The sequence below is a fragment of the Salmo trutta genome, chromosome 2 (genome assembly GCF_901001165.1).
Source record: "Salmo trutta chromosome 2, fSalTru1.1, whole genome shotgun sequence".
NCBI classification, from domain to species: Eukaryota; Metazoa; Chordata; class Actinopteri; order Salmoniformes; family Salmonidae; genus Salmo; species Salmo trutta.
This window is the reverse complement of record NC_042958.1, coordinates 58,673,862-58,698,332: the sequence shown is the minus strand read 5'-3', so window position 1 is coordinate 58,698,332 and position 24,471 is coordinate 58,673,862. Positions and strand designations below refer to the sequence as shown.

Here is a 24,471-nt window from a genome sequence, read left to right as displayed (position 1 = left end):
TGATACACACGGGAAACTGTTGAGCGTTGAAAACCCAGCAGCTTTGCACTTCTTAACACAAACCGGTGCACCTGGCATCTATTACCATAACCCATTCAAAGCCACTTAAATATTTTGCCTTGCCCATTCACCCTCAACGGCACATAATCCATGTCTCAACTGTCTCAAGGATTAAAAATCATTCTTTAACCCATCTCCTCCCCTTCATTTACACAGACTGAAGTGACATCAATAAGGGATCATAGCTTTCACCTGGTCAGTCTATGCCATGGAAAGAGCAGGTGTTCTTAATGTTTTGTACACTCAGTGTATGTGATTCTCTGTTAATTTCTCAGAGATCAGATCTAGCGATCATGTCTCCAGACTAGCCTAGTCCTTAGGCAGGGGGATCCCCAGTGCTGTAGGATGGTGTCCCTGCATCTGTGCCTCTGCCCTGGCCACCTGCTCCTCAGTGCAGCAGTCCTGGAGGAACACAGAGGCCAGGTTACGCAGGCGTGGGCTCTGGGAGATGGAGAAGCGCAGCATGCACTGTAGCACTGCGGTGTCGGTGGTTTGGGAGCGTGATGCAGCGGTGGTGAGATTCATGAGCGTGGTGATGGCAGATAGCACCGTCTCCTCCCGCCGGCTGGACAGGCATCCCGTAACCAAGGGGATTGCTTCGCTCTGCAGGATCTGGCCACGGCATTCCCGGTCCATACTCAAGTTACATAGACCCCCTGGGAATGCACAGAAGCACTCCGTGATGGAGAGATTCTCCTTTTGAACATCTGGATTAAGGTATGTTGATATACTGTATGTATCATTTAAACATGATCTTATGTATTTCACAACTAGTGTCCCTTGTGCCATACTCACCTATCCCAAACTCCACAAAGTTCTCATTTTCCTCTGTGAGCATGTCCAAGAAGAGATCAGTAACCTGAAGGGTTCTCAGGTTCTCCAGGTTCCTCGGATCATAGGCAAAGTTGGCCAAGTTGGCCAACACTTGCTCTTTCGCCTCTAGAAGAAATGGACAATTCGATAGTAATGTTAGCTAATGCCAACCACATGGTAAAATAAGGCTCAATTAGTTATATGGTGTAGTAAGATTTAGCTAGAATATAATCAAACAGGAGGTCTATCATCCACCAAATCAATACCAGGGCTTCTGCCTTCTAAAGCATTAGCTACACCAATGTCTACACATTATATTAACCATGATATAGCCTACTCTGCTGCATTAGCTAGCAACGTACCATCACTGTCGGTGTCCTGAAACTCCGTGACAAGCGTCTGCAGGTATTCAAACCGATCAGATCCCGTCGCAGAATGTCCTTTTCCCGACATCATGTGTTCACTTCGTCACAGTTACTATCAATAAACGATCGACTGATATATTTACAATGACGAACGTTCACTCAAGACAAATAAAGTAACAATCTTCACATTTTAATGCCAGTGTTGTGGCCGGATGTTTGGGACGCATTGGTCCGTCCTCGAATTGTTTCCCCACCAGGACACGGTTCGTAATGTAATTGGTTCCACCTAAATGGCTTTCTAGGAGGAGGATATTCCTGCTGTTTTACTTTATTGGTGAATGCGTGACAACTGTGTACACTTGTATACTTTATAATTAATTTAAATAGTTTATTTAAACTCTCACAAGATACATTTGATTTAACCAACGTGTTTCGTAATGAAGGGAGGGGTGATCCGGCGGAAGTCGTTGTACGTGCATCTCTTGCGTTCTTGGGGAGGTCACGGTACAGTTGTTGCAAGATACTAGTGGAATAAGAATATTTTGACGGACAACAGTACCTAATTTTGCAAAATTTCGGACAAGTCTCGTCCTGGTTGTTGTCTACCATGAAGCAACATCAACTGTCTGCCATAAAGCGCCTTACAAAACCAATTTTATTTGGAACATTAATCGTGGGACTGGCCACTGCTTTCTTCAACAGGTGATCCCCTTTCATTAATGTTTCTAGCTAGCTATGTAGCTGTATTCTGTCTGGTAAAGGGCAATCAATGACCTATTAACTATAGACGGTCTATACTTGCTCTCCACACCATAACCTCAATGGAGCTGCAGTCATGTGTCCATACAATTTGATTTGTTTTCACTTAGTAGCCTGTCTGTGTTGTCCTATTTGCAGGGAAATACTGCATTAGATTATGTCAATTCTGAATTCTAAAAACGTAATTCAATGACACAATTTAATTAACTTATGATTGACTGCCCATTGTTGTCAGAGGTGGTTGAACATGTCATTGGACCCCTATCTAGTGCTTAATGGTGTACTGCCAATAGTGAGTGTGTAATAATAATCTAGTGAAACGCTAGCCCAATAACAGACTAAAGGAGCCTTATAGTCCAAGGACATTCATGTTCTGTTTAGAGGAGCCAATTCGCCTCCAAACGTGAATCCATCTTAACGTGAATTGATTCTCAGTTGTGGTATGATTACAGAAACATATAGCCCTCTACTTTCAAATCACAAAAATAATTTAACGAATGCCAAATATACGGTTACTAAAGCTTAAGGATTGGACACTTCTTTCAATTTTCGCCTAAAATGACACCCAAATCTAACCTCCTGTAGCTCAGGGCCAGAAGCAAGGATATGCATATTCTTGATACCATTTGAAAGAAAACACTTTGAAGTTTGTGGAAATGTGAAATTAATGTAGGAGAATATAACACATTAGATCTGGTAAAAGATAATACAAACAAAAAAACATGCTTTTTTTTTTGTTCCATCATCTGAAATGCAAGAGAAAGTCCAACGTATTATCCCACTTTAGACGCAATTTAGATTTTGGCCACTAGGTGGCAGCAGTGTATGTGCACCGTTTAAGACTGGTCCAATGAACCATTGCATTTCTGTTCAAAATGTTGTATCAAGTCTGCCCAAATGTGGCTAATTAGTTTATTAAATCATTTAAGTTCATAATTGTGCACTCTCCTCAAATAATAGCATGGTATTCTTTCACTGAAATGGCTACTGTAAATTGGACAGATTAACAAGAATTTAAGCTTTCTGCCCATATCAGATACGTTTATGTTCTTGTTACTTACAACCTCATGCTAATCACATTAGCGTACGTTAGCTCAACCGTCCCGCTGGGGGGACACCAATCCTGTAGAGGTTTTTAACCGATTTTAGCACAGTTTCAGCTGACAGTATTGTTCAGTGACAACACGTTTGTCAAATCAATACAATTTTATTGGTCACATACACATTTTGCAGTGTTATTGTGGGTGTAGCGAAATGCTTATGTTCCTAGCTCCAACAGTGCAGTAATACCTAACAATACACGCAATTCCAAAAAAAGGAATTAAGAGATATAGAATTATTACAACGAGCAGTGTCAGAGTCCGGGAATATAAATATATATGTATATGAGGGTGTGTATACCCATTATGGACAGTATATGCATAGAAAAGGTGTACAACAAAAATCACTGAAGCTGGAGACTCATATCTCCCTCACTAACTTCAAGCATCAGCTGTCAGAGCAGCTCACAGATCATTGCACCTGTAGTGATAATTAGGGTTGATTTATAGGACTATTGTTCAACCCCCATTGTACACTTTTTTTTTTCAACCTTCCAATATTTTATGGATTGAACTTGAATATGACAACTTTCAGGATAAATCAAACCACTATTTTTTTTTTATTCATCAATATTGGTTGTGCCTAAAGGCTCTCAAACTGTATTTTTTTTATAATTCATATATACCTTTCCTAACCCTAACATTTGCCTAAATAATCTACCCGTTGGTGTTGAAATGGAGCTGAAGATGCATAGAGGGAATTCTTTCATTGATCCCTATTTTCTGAACCGGTTCTCTAGTCTGTCATCAAAATTCTAATTAAAGGTACACCGTATTTAAAGGGATGGTTTAAAATAAATGTAATGAAAACCCTATTAAATGAAAACTCCATAAGAAAATCGATTGGCCAGCAAGTGGGAGGGTTTTCAGCTGCTGAATTACATTTATTCAGCATTACGCAACTTCATAAGGTAAGTCTGAATACAAACTACTGAGAAGTGCATAGGAAAGGCGTGCGCAAGAAAGGCGTATTTTCCTAAATCGGAAATCGGGCCCTTAGTGTCTATGAATGGAGTACCAAAAATTGCTGATATGAAAGATACTTTCCTTATGTTTCCAAAACTTCACCATAAGCAATTCATGTTCACGTTCAGACCGAGGGTCGGGGCTCTTAACAGAAGTCCCCCGGGAAGAAATCAATAGGCGGTAAAGGCAGTTGGCGTCTATGAATGTGTTGGTGAAAAGCATGAAAAGCACAAAAAGTTAGTAGAGGTGCTGACTAACGGCGAGTAAACTAGGCTATAAAAAAAAGAGTTGCACACTATATAAGCTCCCAGTAATTTATTGGGTCAACCACCAACGTTTCGGCATCACACTGCCTTCTGTGATGAACGTTGGTTTACCCAATAAATGACTAGGCGCTTATATAGAGTGCGACTTTATTTGTGTGTGTGTAATTGCATTGTATACCTTCTACAGACACCGATTCTTTGAGGACCTAGCAGAGATGAGGGCTCAAGAGCGTGCTAAGAATGATGCCAAGCTGATGGAGGTGCTGGAGATGAGGAAGAGGCAGATGGAGGAGTTAGCAGAGAAGAAGAAGCCATGATGAACCTCGACCCACTGGGCACAACAGACATTGAGTTGGACAGACCGAATGACAGCATCCCTTTGGTGGGGTTGCTGGGGGTTGTACAATACAGGCCATTTTCAGTGAGGGAATCTTTTAGCAAACAAATAGACAGGACAGAGGAGCAGAGAATAAGTAATCTCACTACAAGAGTATCATTCATGTGAAGGTTTTCATTGTGGTTATTCATTCATCTAACTTAATGTTTTCGTGGAGCTCTAAATTGTCCAATGAGATATCCATGAAGAAGTCCTCTTCTTGTCAAAGAAAGAACTGAAAGGCAATAAGGTGTTTGGGGAGTGGGTACACGTTTTGGTTTGCTGCTGCAACTTCACTACAATGTAATATTTGTTTAAAGAGCGGAGCATCACATTTTTGTCCCATGATGATAATCGGGTACAGCTGTGAAGAAGCTTACAGTAGTCATAATTAATTGTACAGCAAATCATGACGTTTAATCAGAATAGACTATCCACTTGTTAGTTGTACCCACAGAGGGAATTCAACCTCCGAAATGTATGATTGCTCGATTTAAATAAAAAAAACATGAGGGGAATGGTGGTAAATGTTATCTTTACCTCTACCAATAAGAATGATGAAATTACGTCCTAATCTATAATGGAAACCATTACCTTGGTGTAGTTTATGTATAATTTTGTTCAATTTGCAAGTACAACTGATATCCACCAGGGGGCAGTGGTGACTTAAGGCAGCACTGTTTCCAGGGCTATGAAGCGAAAAACTCAGAAGTGGGCGGGTGGTAAGGACGGGACCGGCAGAGCAGTGGCTGTATGCTAGCAGGATAGTCCACATCTTTGCTGATAGCGATATGGTGTTAACATAAGTGGATGAATTGGTCTAATTTATATTGCTAATTTAGCATGTATGGTAAAGCCTCAACCCTTAGCTACCTCTTCCAATTGAGCCAATAAAAAAAAAGTGAATACTGACGTTTGTATTATTTTGTGTGACTACAGCGCCAGCGATAAAACGCCAAAATAGACACGTTCTAATTGAGTGAGGCGTCAAAGCAGACAACCCGCCCGCCCGGCTTCGGTTGGGTTATTATAATTTTATACAACGGTGGGTCAAATCCTGAATGCTGATTGTTTAAAACAACATTCCAGCTGGTGTCTATTCAACAATTTGCCACCAGCTAAATCTGTGACGTTAAAATGCCTATTTAGGCAATCCACTGTCTCATCAGGCCAGCCAGGCAATTTATAAACGTAATCTCCACTATAAAAAGCATCTAGACGTCTCACATTTCTTTTAGACTAACATTTTGTTTTCAACAGCGGAGGTTTGTATAAACCTTGCTGTCTGTCCCAGCAACATTTGATATCCTGCTGTCCTGTACTAGTAATGAACAAATCGGGACGAGACAGACAAGCAGGCAGCGTTTCTCAGCCAGTCGAAATCATGAATCAGCTGGCATTTTTATGGATATATACAAAAACAAATGTAAATTGAAAAAAGGTCAAACGAAGTGCAGCTAATTTGCAGTCTTTCCAGCTTCAGTTCTAAGTGATTGTGTTGGCTAGCTCATCTGAACAACAGTGTCCTAACGAGAGAGCACATTTTCTATGCCAGGGTAAATCATGCATCATTAGCTCATTGTTATGGATGTATCCAAATAAATGTCAGAAGAAAACAGCTTAAACAAATGCAGCTACTTTGCGGTTATTCTGGCTGCACTTTTTGACGTGACTGTAAATTAGCCGTAGTTGGCTAGCTAGCAAGCAAGGGATAAGAACGTTGCCAGTCAGTATGACAACTGAACATTTACAACGAACGACCTTGTCTCGTGCCTAACACCCTTGACAATACATCCTCCAAACTCTATCTTCTCTGGCATTATCACTTAACTAAACAATGGATTCTCAAATAAATCATACAAACGCCTTGCTTGCCCTTGGTGAGTTTAGGCCTTGAATGTGATATGTTGGATGAAGGCAGTGGGCAGAGTTTACGCTCAATGGAGTTTTCGTTAATCAAGTTTGAGCTTTTTCTCAATTATTCTTTCCTTGATTCCTTACACCATCTCTCCTCACCTCGTCAAACAGCATTGGAGGTCAGAGGGGGGGGACATTCTCCAATAGGTTTGAGAAGAAGACTACGAGAAATCCCGGATCAGAACCAGAGAGGAAGAGGCGAAGCGAGAGCAATTTCTTCAATAGGGTCCAGCTGTGACATCATCCCTCAGGGTTTTTATGCTGCCACCTGGGTCTTTGCAACAGGCAGCGTTTTCATTTTTTTTGCTCACCAAGGCAGTTTTTTTATGGAGGGATCAAAGAGAGAGCACAAAAGGAAAAGCTCTCTCTTGTTGAGGACTCTCCATTTGAGTGAGTCAAAGCACACCTCATCCTCAAACTGCCCAGCAGACGAGCAGCCCCAAGAGGAGAGTCACCCCCCAAATCACTGAACAGACCCAGGTTCCACAACAGCACTGATCCTCCATTGTTGAGAGAGATATATTCACAAAGATGGAGAGAGTAATTGTGGAGATCAGAGAGTGAGTCCACACTCACCCTCCCCCCACCCCAACAAGACCCGGAGGGCTGAAGGTGGAGATAGACGGCTGTCTGAGAGAGCTTGCTGCACCCCGGACTGAGGTGAGAGAACTTAAGGAGAGAGAGGAACACATGGCACAGCCAACAGCACTGAAGAAGAAGAGGAACACATGGCACAGCTAACAGCATTGAAAGAGAAGAGAGGAACACATGGAACAGCTAACAGCACTGAAGGAGAAGAGGGGAACACATGGAACAGCTAACAGCACTGAAGGAGGAAGTGAGAAAGCTGAGGTGTGACTCCCTCAGAGAATCCAGCAGAACAGTCCACCTCAGACCTGGACCACAACCTCAATACCACGAGGGGACAGACAACACAGGAGCCACTAACCCATCAGACGCCACCCCTTCCTAACAGCCCTCCTGTCAGCTCCCACACATCCACAAGGACACACAAAAGCCAGAGGTTGTGCTTCTCATTGATTCAAATTGGAAATACATTCAAGAGAATAATCTTTTCCCCCCCAAAAAAGTGTCTAAAGTCTGGTTCCCAAACAAATCAAATTTTATTTGTCACAGACACATGGTTAGCAGATGTTAATGCGAGTGTAGCTAAATGCTTGTCTTCCAGTTCCGACAGTGCAGCAATCAATGTCTAACAAGTAATCTAACAAATCCTAACAAATCCCCAACAACTACCTAATACACATAAATCTAAAGGGGTGAATGAGAATATGTACATATGGATGAGCGATGGCAAAGGTGCAATATATGGTATAAAATACAGTATATACATGTGATATGAGTAATGTAAGATATGTAAACATTATTAAATGGCCATTATTTAGAGTGGCATTGTATAAAGTGACTATTGATCCATTTGTTAAAGTGGCCAGTGATTGGGTCTCAACGTAGGCAGCAGCCTCTCTGAGTTAGTGATTGCTGTTTAGCAGTCTGATGGCCTTGAGATAGAAGCTGTTTTTCAGTCTCTCGGCCCCAGCTTTGATGCACCTGTACTGAGCTCGTCTTCTGGATTGTAGTGGTGTGAACAGGCAGTGGCTCAGGTGGTTGATGTCCTTGATGATCTTTTTGGCCTTCCTGTGACATCGGGTGCTGTAGGTGTCATGGAGGGCAGGTAGTTTTCCCCCGGTTATGCGTTGTGCAGACAGCACCACCCTCTGGAGAGCCTTGCGGTTGAGGTTCAGCCCGGCAGGATGCTCTCGGTTGTGCATCTGTAAAAGTTTGTCAGGGTTTTGGGTGACAAGCCAAATTTCTTCAGCCTCCTGAGGTTAAAGAGGCGCTGTTGTGCCTTCTTCACCACACTGTGGGAGGACCATTTCAGTTTGTCTGTGATGTGTACGCCAAGGAACTTAAAACTTTCCACCTTCTCCATTGCTGTCCCTTCGATGTGGATAGGGGGGTGCTCCCTCTGCTGTTTCTTGAAGTCCATGATCATCTCCTTTGTTTTGTTGACGTTGAGTGAGAGGTTGTTTTCCTGACACCACACTCTGAGTGCCCTCATCCCCTCCCTGTAGGCTGTCTCATCGTTGTTGGTAATCAAGCCCACTACTGTTGTGTCGTCTGCAAACTTGATGTTTAAGTTTGAGGCGTGCATGGCCACGCAGTCATGGGTGAACAGGGAGTACAGGAGGGGGCTGAGTACGCACCCTTGTGGGGCCAAATTCTTGAGGGTCAGCGAAGTGGAGATGTTGTTTCCTACCTTCACCACCTGGGGGTGGACCGTCAAAGTCCAGGACCCAATTGCACAGGGCAAGATTGAGACCCAGGGCCTCCAGCTTGATGATGAGCTTGGAGGGTACTATGGTGTTGAATGCTGAGCTGTAGTCAATGAACAGCATTCTTACATAGGCATTCCTTTTTTCCAGATGGGATAGGGCAGTGTGCAGCGTGATGGCGATTGCGTCGTTTGTGGACCTGTTGGGGCGGTAGTCATTTAGTTTAGTTATCTTTGCCTTCTTGGGTACAGGAACAATGGTAGCCATCTTGAAGCATGTGGGTACAATAGACTGGGATAGGGAGTGATTGAATATGTCTGTAAACACACCAGCCAGCTGGTCTGCGCATGCTCTGAGGATGCGGCTAGGGATGCTATCTGGGCCAGCAGCCTTGCGAGGGTTAACACGTTTAAATGTTTTACTCACGTGAGCCACGGAGGGAGGGGGGGGGGGTGGAGTCCTTGTTTGCAGGCTGTGACGGTGGAACTGTATAATCCTCAAAGCGGGCAAGGAAGGTGTTTAGTTTGTCTGGAAGCGTGACGTCGGTGTCCGTCACGTGGCTGGTTTTCTTTTTGGAGTCTGTGATTTCCTGTAGACCCTACCACGTACATCTCGTTTCTGAGCCATTGAATTGCGACTCCACCTTGTCCCTGTACTGGCATTTCGCTTGTTTGAGGTCGATGTTGTATAGGTCGATGTTGTTCTCTGAGGTTGACCGGGAACATATTCCAATCCGTGTGATCAAAACAATCTTGAAGCGTGGCTTCCGATTGGTCTTACCAGCGTTGAATGGTTCTCATCGTTGGCATCCTGTTTGAGTTTCTGCCTATAAGACAGTAGGAACAAGATGGCGTCATGGTCGGATTTTCCGAAGGGAGGGCGGGGGAAGGCTTTGTATGCATCGCGGAAGTTAGAGTAGCAGTGGTCGAGGGTATTGCCCATGCATGTATAGCACAATCAATATGCTGGTAGAATTTAGGTAGCCTTGTTCTCAAATTTGCTTTGTTAAAATCCCCAGCTACAATAAATGCAGCCTCAGGATATATGGTTTCCAGTTTGCATATAGTCCAGTGAAGTTCCTTGATGACCATCTTGGTGTCTGCATGAGGAGGAATGTACACAGCTGTGACTATAACTGACGAGAATTCTCTTGGTAGGTAAAATGGCCGGCATTTGATTGTAAGGAATTCTAGGTCGGGTGAGCAGAAGGACTTTAGTTCCTGTATGTTCTTATGATTACACCATGAGTCGTTAAACATGAAGCATACACCCCCCGCCCTTCCTCTTCTCAGAGACATGTTTATCTCTGTTGGCGCGATGCATGGAGAAGCCCGGTGGCTGAACTGATTCCGACAACATATCCCAAGAGAGCCATGTTTCCGTGAAACAGAGAATGTTACAATCTCTGATGTCTCTCTGGAAGGCAACCCTTGCTCGAATTTCATCTACCTTGTTGCCAAGAGACTGGACATTGGCTAGTAGTATACTCGGGAGCAGTGGGCGATGTGCACGTCTACGGAGCCTGACCAGGTGGCCGCTTCGTCTGCCCCTTCTGCGGCACCGTTGGTTTGGGTCGACTACTGGAATTAGATCTATTGTCCTGGGTGGTGGTCCAAACAGAGGATCCATTTTGGGAAAGTTGTATTCCTGGTCGTAATGTTGGTAAGTTGACATTGCTCTTATATCCAATAGTTCTTCCCGGTTGTATGTGATAAGACTTAAGATTTCCTGGGGTAACAATGTAAGAAATAATACATAAGAAACAAAATACTGCATAGTTTCCTAAGAACTCAAAGTGAGGCGACCATCTCTGTCGGCACCATCATTCATCAATAGGCATGCCCTGGAGCTGTTGTCAAAGGACAGACTAGGTTCCCAGCCACATCATAATTCACATGAGCACAAATGACCTGAGGGCCCAACAGGAAAGGGAGGCCACAGCTGGAAAGGGAGTGATTGAAAAAGCTTCTTCCACTTTCCGCAAGTGGTCGTCTCCACCCTGCTATCATGAAAATACTTTCACCCTGCCATGTGAGAATGCTAACACCTATGTGAGAATGCTATTCACTGACTACAGCTCAGCCTTCAACACAATGGTGCCCTCAAAGCGCATCACTAAGCTAAGGACCCTGGGACTAAACCCCTCCCTCTGCAACTGGATCCTGGACTTCCTTACGGGTCACCCACAGGTGGTAAGGGTAGGTAACAACACATCCGCCACGCTGATCCTCAACACAGGGGCCCCTCAGGGGTGCATGCTCAGTCCCCTCCTGTACTTCCTGTTCACTCATGACTGCATGGCCAGGCACGACTCCAACACCATCATCAAGTTTGCCGATGACACAACAGTGGTAGATATAACTAAATCTAGCATATAGGACCTGTTTCAAATTATCACTTTTACACTTACTATAAAATAATGGCACAGGATTTATAAGCATATCTTGCCAGCTAAATGAACAAGTCTACAGCCTATGGCATGGAGCATAGCCATATAACATACAGTAGGCCAACTCATATTCTGTTCTTCTGAAATACATTTTCTTCATATCATGTTTCTTTAGACCTGACTAAAATAAATAATGGATTTATTGTGAGGGTGTATATTCAGGGTTGGGTAGGTTACTTTCTAAATGTAATCCGTAACAGTTACTAGTTGTCTAAAATTGTAATCTGTAAAGTAACTTTTGGATTACCCAAACTCACTAATGTAATCTGATTACATTCGGTTACCTTGAGATTACTTTCCCCTTAAGAGGCATTAGAAGAAGTCAAAAATGTATGTTACCAATTGAACGTCATCTATTGCAGGATAAATCAATGTTAAAGTTTACATTGCTGGCCATGTATGGATGTTTAATTTTACTTTATGGGTTGATTATGTAGGCTTCTTCTAACCCATCGCTTTCTACTACATATAATAATACTATTAAATTATATCTTTACATTAAAAACCAAAGTCTATCAGAATTCCATATTTCCAAGTCCTATTCTTGAAGATCAAGGGGTATAACATTTATTGGACTGGAAGGCAGTATAGATTAGCCAAATTGTTTTACCTGCGCATGACCCCAAAACTAAGGACTTACTAGCCAGCCCTACTCTGTTGTTTATGATTTTGTTGTCATGGAGGACGGATTGTGCTCATTGATTCGAGTTGAAAAATAAATCCTGCGCTCATGGAATGGCATGCTTTGAGCACTACTGAAAAGTGCTATTTACATGTGGAAAAGAAATGCCATATGCTGCATTTGTTATAGGCCTATTGTTATAGGCCTATAAAAGGCCTATACCTTTTTTTCGGGGACACTGATATCTTGATAATATGCCGCTGTTTAAAGGGCAAATCCTATGCTCGCTTCGAGGCAAGCAACACTAAAGCATGCACGAGAGCACCAGCTGTTCTGGATGACTGTGTGATAACGCTCTAGGTAGCCGATGTGAACAAAACCTTTAAAGAGGTCAACATTCACAAAGCCGCTGGGCCAGACGGATTAACAGGACGTATACTCAAAGCATGCGCGGAAGCGAAGGTAACCTGTCTAAATGATTACCTCCCAGTGGCACTCAAGTTGGTAGACATGAAGTGCTTTGAAACGCTGGTCATGGCTCACCTCAACAGCATCCTCTCGGACACCCTAGACCCACTCCAATTCCCATACCGCCCCAACAGATCCACAGATGACGCAATCTCAATCTCACTCCACACTGCCCTTTCTCACTTGGACAAAAGGAACACCTATGTGAGAATGCTGTTCATTGACTACAGCTCAGCGTTCAACACCATAGTGCCCACAAAGCTCATCACTAAGCTAAGGACTCTGAGACTAAACACCACCCTCTGCAACTGGATCCTGGACTTCCTGACAGCTGCCCCCAGGTGGTAAGTGTAGGCAACAACACATCTGCCACGCTGATCCTTAACACTGGGGCACCTCAGGGGTGTGTACTTAGTCCCCTCCTGTATTCCCTGTTTACCCACGACTATGTGGCCAAACACGACTCCAACACCATCATTAAGTTAGCTGATGACACAGCAGTGGTAGGCCTGATCACCGACAACGATGAGATGGCCTATAGGGAGGAGGTCAGAGAACTAGCAGTGTGGTGCCAGGACCACAACCTCTCCCTCAATGTGAGCAAGACAAAGGAGCTGATCGTGGACTACAGGAAAAGGCGGGCCAAACAGGAGGACCTGAGCCCTAGCACCATGCCTCAGGACTACCTGGCCTGATGACTCCTTGCTGTCCCCAGTCCACCTGGTAGTGCTGCTGCTCCAGTTTCAACTATTCTGCCTGCGGCTATGGAAACATGACCTGTTCACCGGACGTGCTACCTGTCCCAGACCTGCTGTTTTCAACTCTCTAGAGACAGCAGGAGCAGTAGAGATACTCTGAATGATCAGCTATGAAAAGCCAACTGACATTTACTCCTGAGGTGCTGACCTGTTGCACCCTCAGCAACCACTGTGATTATTATTATTTGACCCTGCTGGTCATCTATAAACATTTGAACATCTTGGCCATGTTCTGTTATAATCTCTGGCCACCCCTCATAGCCTGGTTCCTCTCTAGGTTACTTCCTAGGTTCTGGCCTTTCTAGGGAGTTTTTCCAAGCCACCGTGCTTCTACACCTGCATTGCCTGCTGTTTGGGGTTTTAGGCTGGGTTTCTGTACAGCACTTTGTGACATCAGCTGATGTAAGAAGGGTTTTATAAATACATTTGGTTAAATGATTGATGGTAGGCCTGATCAACGACGAGACAGCCTATAGGGAGGAGGTCAGAGAGCTGGCTGTGTGGTGCCAGGACAACAACCTCTCCCTCAACGTGATCAAGACAAAGGAGATGATTGTGGACTACAGGAAAAGGAGGACCGAGCACGCCCCCATTCTCATCTATGGGGCTGCAGTGGAGCAGGTTGAGAGCTTCAAGTTCCTTGGTGTCCACATCACCAACAAACTATCATGGTCCAAACACAGTAAGACAGTCGTGAAGAAAGCATGAAAGCCTATTCCCCCTCAGGAGACTGAGAAGATTTTGCATGGGTCCTCAGATCCTCAAAAGGTTCTACAGCTGCACCATCGAGAGCATCCTGACTGGTTGCATCACTGCCTGGTATGGCAACTGCTTGTCCTCCGACTGCAAGGCACTACAGAGGAGAGGGTAGTGTGTACGGCTCAGTGTATCACTGGGGCCAAGCTTCCTGCCATCCAGGACCTCTATACCAGACAGTGTCAGAGGAAGGTTCTAACAATTGTCAAAGACTCCAGCCATCCGGCAAGCAGTACTGGAGCGCCAAGTCTAGGTTTAAAAGGCTTCTTAACAGCTTCTACCCCCAAGCCATAAGACTCCTGAACAGCTAATCAAAGGGCTACCCAGACCCCTCTTTTACGCTGCTGCTACTCTGTTTATTATCTATGCATAGTCACTTTAACTCTACCTACGTACATGTACATATTACCTCAATTACCTCGACTAACCGGTGCAGCCGCACATTGACTCTGTACCGGTACCCCCCTGTATATAGCCTCGCTATTGTTATTTTATGCTCTTTAATTATTTGTTACTTTTATTTTCAATTTTATTCTTAACACAATTTTTTTTCTTAACTTCTTAAAGCATTGTTCGTTAAGGGCTTGTAAGTAAGCATTTCACTGTAAGGTCTACACCTGTTGTATTCGGCACATGTGACAAATAAAATTTGATTTGATTTACAGCGGGTGAATGCAAGCATTTCCATGGACTGCCTCAAAACCTAATGTCTACCTGGCCCGCCACTCCACCCTGGACTTGAACAGCCTTTACGACCAGGTCCACCTCTACAAGGCAGCAGTCCAAATTTTTGCCACGTCCCTGAAGGATGTCACCCTCAACCACAGCCCCAGCACCTTACCAGGAGCAACAGAGCAACAGACACCCCACCCAGACCTGAGAGACTCCCTCCCGAAGGACCTGCACTGAGAGAACCCACGCCAAAATGACCTACAGTCAGACCACAGCATCACCAGCCACATCCCCACCCCCACATGCCGAGACCCCGCTAAAAACCCTGGCCACACCCTATATAGGCCACCCCACACCTATGTTCCCCCATACCCCCTGCAGCAAGGACCTCAACATGACAGCTGCAAATATGCCCAGGCCGTGAGCAGAGCAACAGGCCCAACCCCCACTAATACACCTGCTCAAGCCCCATCCTGCAACCTAAGAGGTATGTATCAGATGCTCACACCTACTGTAATGGTCCGAGCCTAAACCACACGAAAACAACACTAGACACTATGGAACACAAAACTTTTACTAGCTCATCCTGGAATATGATCTGCTTTTGGCCTAAAGAGCAGGAACACAGACTTCATCAAAGAAATTTGAAATACAGACATTGCCATCCACCAAACTACCAGGTGTGAAACAGGGAAGAGACTCGGGGTATACTCATTTGTTATTGAGCAGACCTAACCCACTCTATTAGTCAAAACTGGAACATTTTACATCTGGCTAGAAATGAATAATGCAATTATCTCAATAGAGAAAAATGTCCTCATGTGTGCTACCTATATACCCCCAATAGAATCCCCATACTTTAACGATGACAGCTTCTCCATCCTAGAGGGGAGATCAACCGTTTCTGGGCCCAGGGACATGCACTAGTCTGTGGCGGCCTAAATGCCAGAACTGGACAAGAACCTGACACTCTTAGCACACAGGGGGACAAACACCTACCTGGAAGTGACAGCAATCCCTCCCAAAATCTGCCCCCCTAGACACAACTATGACAAAACAACCAACAAAACAGGTCACAACTCCTGCAGCTCTAGCATGCTGGGTCTGTACATAGTCAATGGTAGGCTTCAAGGGGACTCTTATGGTAGGTACACCTACAGCTCATCCCATGGCAGTAGTACTGTAGATTATCACTGACCTCAACCCAGAGTCTCTCAGAGTGTTCAGTCAGCCCCTATCAGATCACAGCAACGTCACAGTCTACTTGAACACAGCAATACTCAATAAATGTTTTGATTTGATAATATACTCTTTAGGATTTCTACTGGCAAGTTTACACCTTCACTATCTTATTTTATTTAAGCTTTATTTAACTAGGCAAGTCAGTTAAGAACAAATTCTTATTTACAATGATGGCCAAACCCGGACAACGCTGGGCCAATTGTGCGCCACCCTATGGGACTCCCAATCACGGCCAGATGTGATACAGCCTGGAAACGTTTTGTCCAGTTTTCTAAAAAAGGATTGAATTTGTTGTTGCCCAATGGTTTTTTTGGTAGGTTTCTACACTACATTCCTTCCAACTATAGCATTTCTTAATATTATGCAGATCCTTTTGCATCACAGCAGCAAGATTTGGGACCTGTTGCCACAAGAATAGCGCAACCAGTGAAAAACAAACACCATTGGAAATATAATCCATGTTTATTTTCCCTTTTGTAGTTAACTATTTGCACATTGTTACAACACTGTATATAGCTGTATATGACATTTTAAATGTCTATTCCTTTGGAACTTTTGTGAGTGTAAGTTTACTGTTTGTTTATTTCACTTTCATCTATTTCACTTGCTTTGGAAATGTAAACATATGTTATGTTTCACTATATATCACTCCAATATATTGGTATCACCCCGCAGCGGAGGGATATGTCAGAGGTGAGGATTTACATATTTACTCCCGTGTGCACCTGTGTCACGGCTGGGGTCCGCCCCTCTATATAAACCCCATGGCCGCGACACACGTTCTCTTTCATTTTCTCGGCGGACATCCGTATGGTTTGAGGTTCGCTTGGTAAGTGTAATAGACCAGCTCTTTGTCTGCTATGGTGAGTGAGTCCTGGGGGCTGGGCTATCAAAGCAAAGGCTCTCTTACTGGATCGTGGACACGATTATGACAGCATACCGCCTGGCTGGGAGGCCAGTGCTGGGATCTGTGGTGGCACATTCAACACGTGGTGTGGCTGCGTCCTGGGCTCTACTGAGATGCGTGCTCCTCACTGATATCTGTGCTGCGGCCAGCTGGGCTTCCTCTTGCACCTTTACTACCGGATAAATGTGGCACCTCCCTCTGCGGTTGGTTCAGCGGTCCTGGGCGTCGCCTCCCCTTTCCCCTTCTGGGGACAGTGCCGGGACCCCCTTTCCACATTGACGGCCCTTGCGTTTCGGTCCCGCGCTGGGACTTTGCCGCTGGCTGGCCAGGTCTCTCTAGCACCGACTAATCTGGCACGGGTATATCAATATATTGGACTGATCCAATATAGTGAAACATAAAAGGTTACGTATGTAACCATGGTTATGTGAGCTATATGGATCACTCCAATCCTCTACGGTGATAGAGGTGCTTCAAAAATGATGTAGAGAACGTGTGTCACGGCCATGGGGTCTATATATAGGGGCGGATCCCAGCCGTGACACAGGAGTAAATCTGTAACTCCTCACCTCAGATGTATCCCTCCGCAGCAAAGTGATACCATATAGCTCACATAAATAACCGTGGTTACATACATAACCTTCGTTTCCTATGCCAATAAAGCCCATTGAATTGTGTTGAATTTGGTCAACAGAAAATGGAATGACATTTGCTTGTTTGATCGAATAGAAGTTTCGTAATGCTTAGGATGTTACGAGTGTGATATAAGTAGGACACGTGACATCCTGGAAACTTTGTTAAAAAACACTTTATATAGGAGTTGTGCCAGTCGTTCACACGCGTATCTGCTCTCTTATTGGCTGTGGTCCCACCTGATCTTGCCTCTTCCCAACTGCCTTCCATTTTTTTTAAGACATTTATTTTCATAGTTAGAGCGGTCTAAGGGGCCAGAGTTCCAGTCTAGAGGCACGGTTTCGACTGTTACTACAGTTTTGCTTCTGTACAGCAGTTTAACTGACAACCGGTCCAGAAATACTATTTCTGTACACTGGCACAGAAGTCAGATTTGAAAATTCCTAATAAGACACTTAAGTCGTCACCTTTGTGCAAAAAACATACATTGAATTATTAAAATAATTTTCGGTCATGCTGACTTTTTTTTCATCACTCACAGCAGAAAGTTGAACATTTTATCAGAGTTTATAAACCCAGAGGCAACAGAGACTTCCGAGGGGCTTGCGAAGCAGGCCAGGGGTTTGAGAAATCAATGACAGAAGTGAAAAAGTATTCCTTAGCTGTTAATTTTCTCAATCTAAAGGCACAACCTAGATTCGAGGTGGGTGACCAGCGTTTCAGCCTCCTCCTCGATGAGTCCACGGATGTAAGTGTTTCTAAGTACCTGGGGGTTGTGACAAGGTACTTTAGTGACACCAAGCAGACAATTGTATCAACATTTCTGGGGCTTGTTGAGTTGGAGGGAGGAGATGCCAAATCTATAGCCCGTGCTGTTGTGGCTTTCCTCGAAGTGTTGTCTTAAAAAAGAGAAACTCCTGCGGATATGGACTGACAATGCCTCTGTTATTTTCCATTTACATTTTAGTCATTTAGCAGACACTCTTATCCAGAGCGACTTACAGTAGTGAATGCATACATTTCATAATTTTTTTCTCCGTACTGGTCCCCCGTGGGAATCGAACCCACAACCCTGGCGTTGCAAACACCATGCTCTACCAACTGAGCCACATGGGACCGTTATGATGGGGATTAACAATAAAATGCTGTGCTGAAGGAGGAGTATGGCCTCAAATATCTGGTTCTTATTTGCTGTGCAGCTCTCTGCAGCTTGCTCATTTGTAGTTCTAAACATATTTAGGGTGTTTTTTGCTCACTTTTTGTCTCTCCCACAACGTTATTCCTCTCTCCTACAGCGTCCATCACAATTACAATTACATTACCAATTATGCAAATTATGTGATGACATCATTTAGCGACTTTTAGGACAGCCAATAGCTACTTTCCTTACTGAGGAGTTGGCAACACTGGGAGGGAATAGTGTAACGACTCAGGCTTTATAAGCGCAGATATCGACTCTGCCGCTCGAGCATGCTTTTGCTGCAGTCGATAGCGCGCTGGACTTCGGGCTAGAAGGTCGAGGGTTCTGTTTCATTACAATACATTCCCTCGCGCTAACCCCGGGATAGCCCGCTAATATGACCCATAATAGGGAAGAAAATGTATTGAGTGCAATTCGATCTACAGTACATCTACACCACGATATGAAACGTTGATTTGAACCTTCTGACCAAATAGTGGGTCAGGCGGCGCCCCACTGTCTGATTAATATCGCTTGATTTCTGATGATAATCGACAACTGATTGCAATTGTATCGGGTGCACCAAAGAGGGTGGCTGGCTTAGCTGATGCTATCACATGTGCAGATCAAATACACAGATGGAATGTTGATTATGGTGTTTACATGTCCTAATAATTCAAAATATTGCTCTGAAAACCAGGTGTTTAAATCAGCGTATGCTTATTTCGATTTTGACCTTACGCCAATTATGATAAACAGAGTAAGGTGTTTCCATGATTATTACATCATCTTTAATATCAAATTACTGCTACGCATATACACGTACATAGTCTTTAAGTAGTTGAACATGTTATTACTCCAACCTCGAAAGTGACAAACTGACACGTTTTCATTTGAGTCAAAAACAACTTTATATTGAAGGAGTGCCTTTGATTTGATGGCCTGCACATGCGTAGTTCGGCGCGAGACTACCGTTAGACCTGATTATTTTTGTTCTTTTTTTATTATTATTTTTTTTATTAACAACAAATCAACAAAGTACACGGGGGAACACAAGTATATATAAATAATATACAAAGGACAATTGGGCTAGGGGGTACGATATCACATCACACACAATTCTAAGTGTAAGAGCTTTTTTGTTAGCAGAGTATTTGTCTTAAAATAGTTCCATTTCTTTTTGTAAGGTATGAAAATGTGGTGTTTTGTTTGTAAATTTGCATTTGTGAATATGAAATTTGGCCAAAAGAATGAAATTAATTACATAGAAATAAGTTGTAACAATTTTATTGTAGGTAATGAATTCAAGCAGTACATCTCCACACAATAGTGTAAAATCTTCATAAATGTGTTCAATTATAAATCTACTGATGTCTTGCCACAGTTTCCTTGCATGAATAAATGCCAAAAAAGATGCAACACCGTTTCTGGGTGGTCATTACAAAAGGTACAATTTGAGTTTGTTTTTCTTAAACTTCTTCATATAGTGGTTGGCAGGATAATATTTATGAATAACTTTAAAGGAAACTTCCTTAATTTTGTTAACAAGTAGGCATGTGTAGGTATGACTTATTTCTGCGCATGAGCTTAGCTAGCCAACGTCACCATGACATCACCTACAATCGTGATCTGGGATTTCTATTGGAGAAGCAGTTTCTGCCCATCTTCATACTGTACTTTCTTTGATTTTATACTCATCCAATGTCTGCCATGTTTTTTGGATGAGGTGATGTCGTTTTGCTGCTCCCTGTGCTCACTGGAAGTGTGCATGTGATGTTGGTCCTATACTGTCCATGAATCATCGTAGCTAACGTGAGTATATTACCTGGTCATGGCTAGAAGGAATCCAGCTTTTGTAAAAATAAAAAATAAAATGCATTTTAGCTACCCATAACCAACCCTTTTCCTAACCTTGAACTAATTATCCCAACCTGCTGCGTAAGTTCTCCTAATACCCTGACTACACCGCTCGCGTCGTGTGCGCGAGCATTACAAAAAAAATTCAGAAATCTATTATTCAATTATTGCACCCACACTGCTCCCGCGCGCCAACGAGCCTCTGCGTTGTCAAGGGCTCAAATAGAAGTCAGTTCTATTTCTGACGCAGATCGTGCTGCAAGTCCTGCCTCTCCCATCTCCTTATTGGTTTATAGAAGCAGGTACCCACGTGCCATCTCCTCATTGGTTATACCCACGTGGGTGACTGAAAGACGAACGAGGTCAGTGGCGGTGAAAGTTGCCAATCGCAATATAAAGTCAAGAGAAGAAAAAGCCTGGAAGGAGGAGTGATGACTAGATACGATTCGGTTGACCGTTTTGTGTTGATTAATTGGTTGAAGAGGACCTTGTGCATTTCGGGTAAAATAACTCAATGTTTATATCCCAGGAAAAATTAGCTAGCAACAGCAGGCTAGCTAAATAGGACAAATTAGCTAGCAAGTGCAAGCTAGCTAGCTAAATTGCCATAAATGTGTAATGCTTTTCGACCTGTCCCCAAATTAATATAATTGGTTCAGAGTTTGTTTTGATATTTTAACCTGCGTGTCATGATCGCGTTTGGTGTGGGGGGACAAAATAAATGTGTGCACGACGGGGCACACGCGCAGCCGGTTTGGGTTCCGTGTAACTTGCTACGAAACAAATCTGACGTTAATTTGACAAAAGCTTGATCCCTTCTAGCCACGACTCTAATGAACACCCTCTATTTAAATGCAACATTTTAGCCTACTGGGTGCAGGCCTGTGCAGAGAGCGTAACATAGGTTGCGATAGCTAAATTCTCTGTTTCGAATCCAGCTGTTTCACTTCACAATTATTGCCTAAATTTAACCGAATCACTATTGAAACCTTAACTAATTAGGATGACTCGTCTACATTTAACCAATCCCATTCATTGCTGCCCTCAACTAGATCCAAGGAGAACTCCAATATACAATCTGTATTAGCTCATGGTATGAGGCTAGAGTTGAATTGCTAAATTTGCATTGTGGACTACTTTAAGTTTTTAAAACAATAAGACGAATGGCTTTATATTTATTTATTTTCTCAACATTTTAAGACAACGGATCCTACATCATGATATATGACTAATTGATGTATAATCACATCCTATATATTTGAACACATCATGCCATAAAATGAATGAAATAAATTAACAAAACTATGTATATTAAAACAAAACATACAAACAGGCAATATTGCACTTGAATAAAACTGATAGAATAATGTGAAAATACAAGGAAAATATTTGCACTGGATAAAGTGCTCTTAACTTACAATATAGGTTGCTAACACAGGGTTGTGTGATATTTTAAATACAATAAGATACCAGTGAAAATTCAACACCAAAAATGAAAGACTTGGAGTTAAAATCCAAAAATGGAATACTGGCAAAAGTGGTCTAAAACACCATGACAGCACCACTCAAGTGGACATCTATAAATAATGATCAATATGACCAATACCGTGCACGTTGTCATACGGTTAAACTGAGCTGAGACTAAGTAGCCCAGAACACTCAACACGACGACACAATGAGGATTTTCCTTCACCATCCCTTTTGAACAGGTCTAAACCAATGCATTTTAACTTGAACACATTACATAAATAAAAACAAAACTGTAACAATAAATTCTTCAGATGGCTACTGAAGTTAGACTCAAGGTCAGAAAGGCATACGAGGTCGACACGAGATTTAAACCACCTTTAGTGACGGACAATAAGTCAGCTTGTTAGGAGCAGGTCCACGTGGTGAAGGACCGTTCCAGGCTATTAAAACACATCTACACACGTGTGCCAGCTGCCAATCCATTAACCCTAGTTTCCATTTATAAGAAATGTCAAATAAGGTGTGGAGAGTTAGAGAGAGGGCCTCTGCATTGTCTGAGGCAATGCTGCTAGATGAATGTGTTACAGTAATCCAGACATCTTACTTCTTCTGTAGACTCTGGCTAATCTATATTCTTTCACTTGCTACACCATCTCTGATAAATTTCAACAGTTAAATAAAATTACGGTAACATGTATATCGGAAACCCTCACTGTGTCACACTTTCAATTGCATAACGTGTGTTTTTTCTGTCTAAACTAAAGATTTGAAAAATTGCTGCAGAGAGGATAGGATCCTACATAGATACCATCTCTTTGGATGCACCTTCTCTTTGGGTGTTTGTGTAGAGTGGGCTATATGTACAAGCAGTAAACAATTAGCGAGTACATATAAAATGTGAGTCACATGTACAGTAGGACCAAAGCACAAGCACTAAAGGGCCAGAATTACACAGACAGCCTGTGAATATGCAGTGGCTGCAAAGAGGGGCCAGTATTACAGTATGTGAAAAGTGTTTAATAGTGCTAGCCATTTTCATGTGTGTTCTCCTGTTTGAAGTCATCACAATGCTTTCTGTTTAAGGATATAGCCTTGTCCATTGGCAGGGTGTGTGTGTGTGTGTGTGTGCGCGCGCAGGGAGATTAAATTGGGGGTGTGGTGTCTGTCACTGTCACATGATGAGAGGCAGGAGGCCAGGGGGGGAGGGAGCGGGGGGTGCTGTGATGGCTGTCAGGGTGCCAGGGTCCAGGCCGTTCACCGCCCTGCTGCAAACACAAACACAACATGGATTAGTCTGGTCGACTGACGGTTAGGCAGCATCTCACTTGCTGCTCCTTACAAAATGAACCTTGCTGGATTGATATTATAAGGTGGTAAAACCATAGAACACATCAAATCTGCCTAATAATTAGCTAGGCATTACATGGCATTTTAAATAATGTGAGTTGTAATTACGGGGCTAGACCTAAGCAAATTAATTCTAATGGGGGAGTGTTAGATGTAAGACTACTGAAATAAAATGTAGCCCTATTGGTGGAGTAGATAAACTGGAGTATCACTTTACAGTGGTACCCTGGTGCCTACAGCTCTACTAGACTGCCAGACAATGGGGCCATTTTAATGAAGGCAAACTCTGTCACTCCACAAGCAGGCACACTTTCCAGTGGTCAATGGATCCCAGTGCAGGGTTGAACCAGTGACCAGTGGTCAATGGATCCCAGTGCAGGGTTGAACCAGTGACCAGTGGTCAATGGATCCCAGTGACAGCGCAGGGTTGAACCAGTGACCAGTGGTCGATGGATCCAAGTGCAGGGTTGAACCAGTGACCAGTGGTCAATGGATCCCAGTGCAGGGTTGAACCAGTGACCAGTGGTCAATGGATCCCAGTGACAGCGCAGGGTTGAACCAGTGACCAGTGGTCGATGGATCCCAGTGACAGCGCAGGGTTGAACCAGTGACCAATGGTCGATGGATCCCAGTGCCAGCGCAGGGTTGAACCAGTGACCAGTGGTCAATGGATCCCAGTGCAGGGTTGAACCAGTGACCAGTGGTCAATGGATCCCAGTGCAGGGTTGAACCAGTGACCAGTGGTCGATGGATCCCAGTGACAGCGCAGGGTTGAACCAGTGACCTGAGCCACAGCAGGTTACCTCACTCTGTCCTCATTATCCTACTATCAGTTGGCCCTGGCAGCACACACAGGGCTTCGGGCACGTGCAGACAAAAATGAAACTTGATATATTTTTAGATTCTGTTATGGTTTAGACTGTGCCAAATCGTTTATAAAGTATGTGATTGGAAGATCACTGACTTCAAGGTTCTAGAAGTCCTCTCAGCCAGTTTGCCCCTCCCTGCACAAATGTAAAATACCTAGTGGAGTTTGTTCAACTTACACCTTACAAAAATATAAACGCAACATAATAGTGTTGGTCCCATGTTTCATAAACGCAAATAAAAGATCCCAGAAATGTTCCATAAGCACAAAAAGCTTATTTCTCTAAAATGTTATGCACAAATGTGTTTATATCCCTGTTAGTGAGC

General features: G+C 43.4%; 2 protein-coding genes and 1 long non-coding RNA gene across 8 annotated transcripts in view; 1 reads left to right on the top strand and 2 right to left on the bottom strand.

Annotated features, from left to right (window-relative positions):
* Positions 1-240: 240 nt before the first annotated feature.
* On the bottom strand, positions 241-1,489 carry armc7 (armadillo repeat containing 7). The gene is made up of 3 exons (XM_029708203.1): positions 1,236-1,489; positions 856-999; positions 241-716 (listed from the first exon to the last, which is right to left on the bottom strand). The coding sequence occupies exons 1-3, from the start codon at positions 1,327-1,329 to the stop codon at positions 370-372; spliced, it is 585 nt and encodes a 194-aa protein (XP_029564063.1). The 5' UTR covers positions 1,330-1,489; the 3' UTR covers positions 241-369.
* LOC115158842 (uncharacterized) lies at positions 1,434-5,617 on the top strand. The gene is made up of 2 exons (XR_003868749.1): positions 1,434-1,940; positions 4,517-5,617. It is a non-coding gene; the product is annotated as an uncharacterized LOC115158842 (long non-coding RNA).
* A 16,007-nt stretch (positions 5,618-21,624) lies between these two features.
* The window catches only part of ndel1a (nudE neurodevelopment protein 1-like 1a), a 30,598-nt gene continuing 27,751 nt past the window's right edge, over positions 21,625-24,471 (bottom strand). For 3 of the 6 annotated variants that reach the window (XM_029708112.1, XM_029708155.1, XM_029708139.1), the window contains one exon: positions 22,983-23,195. In XM_029708112.1, coding sequence (XP_029563972.1) covers positions 23,102-23,195 — 94 coding nt within the window. In that variant the 3' untranslated portion in view covers positions 22,983-23,101. Of the gene's footprint in view, positions 23,196-24,471 lie in introns of all 6 variants that reach the window. The other 3 variants (XM_029708121.1, XM_029708148.1, XM_029708130.1) reach the window with 2 other exon arrangements.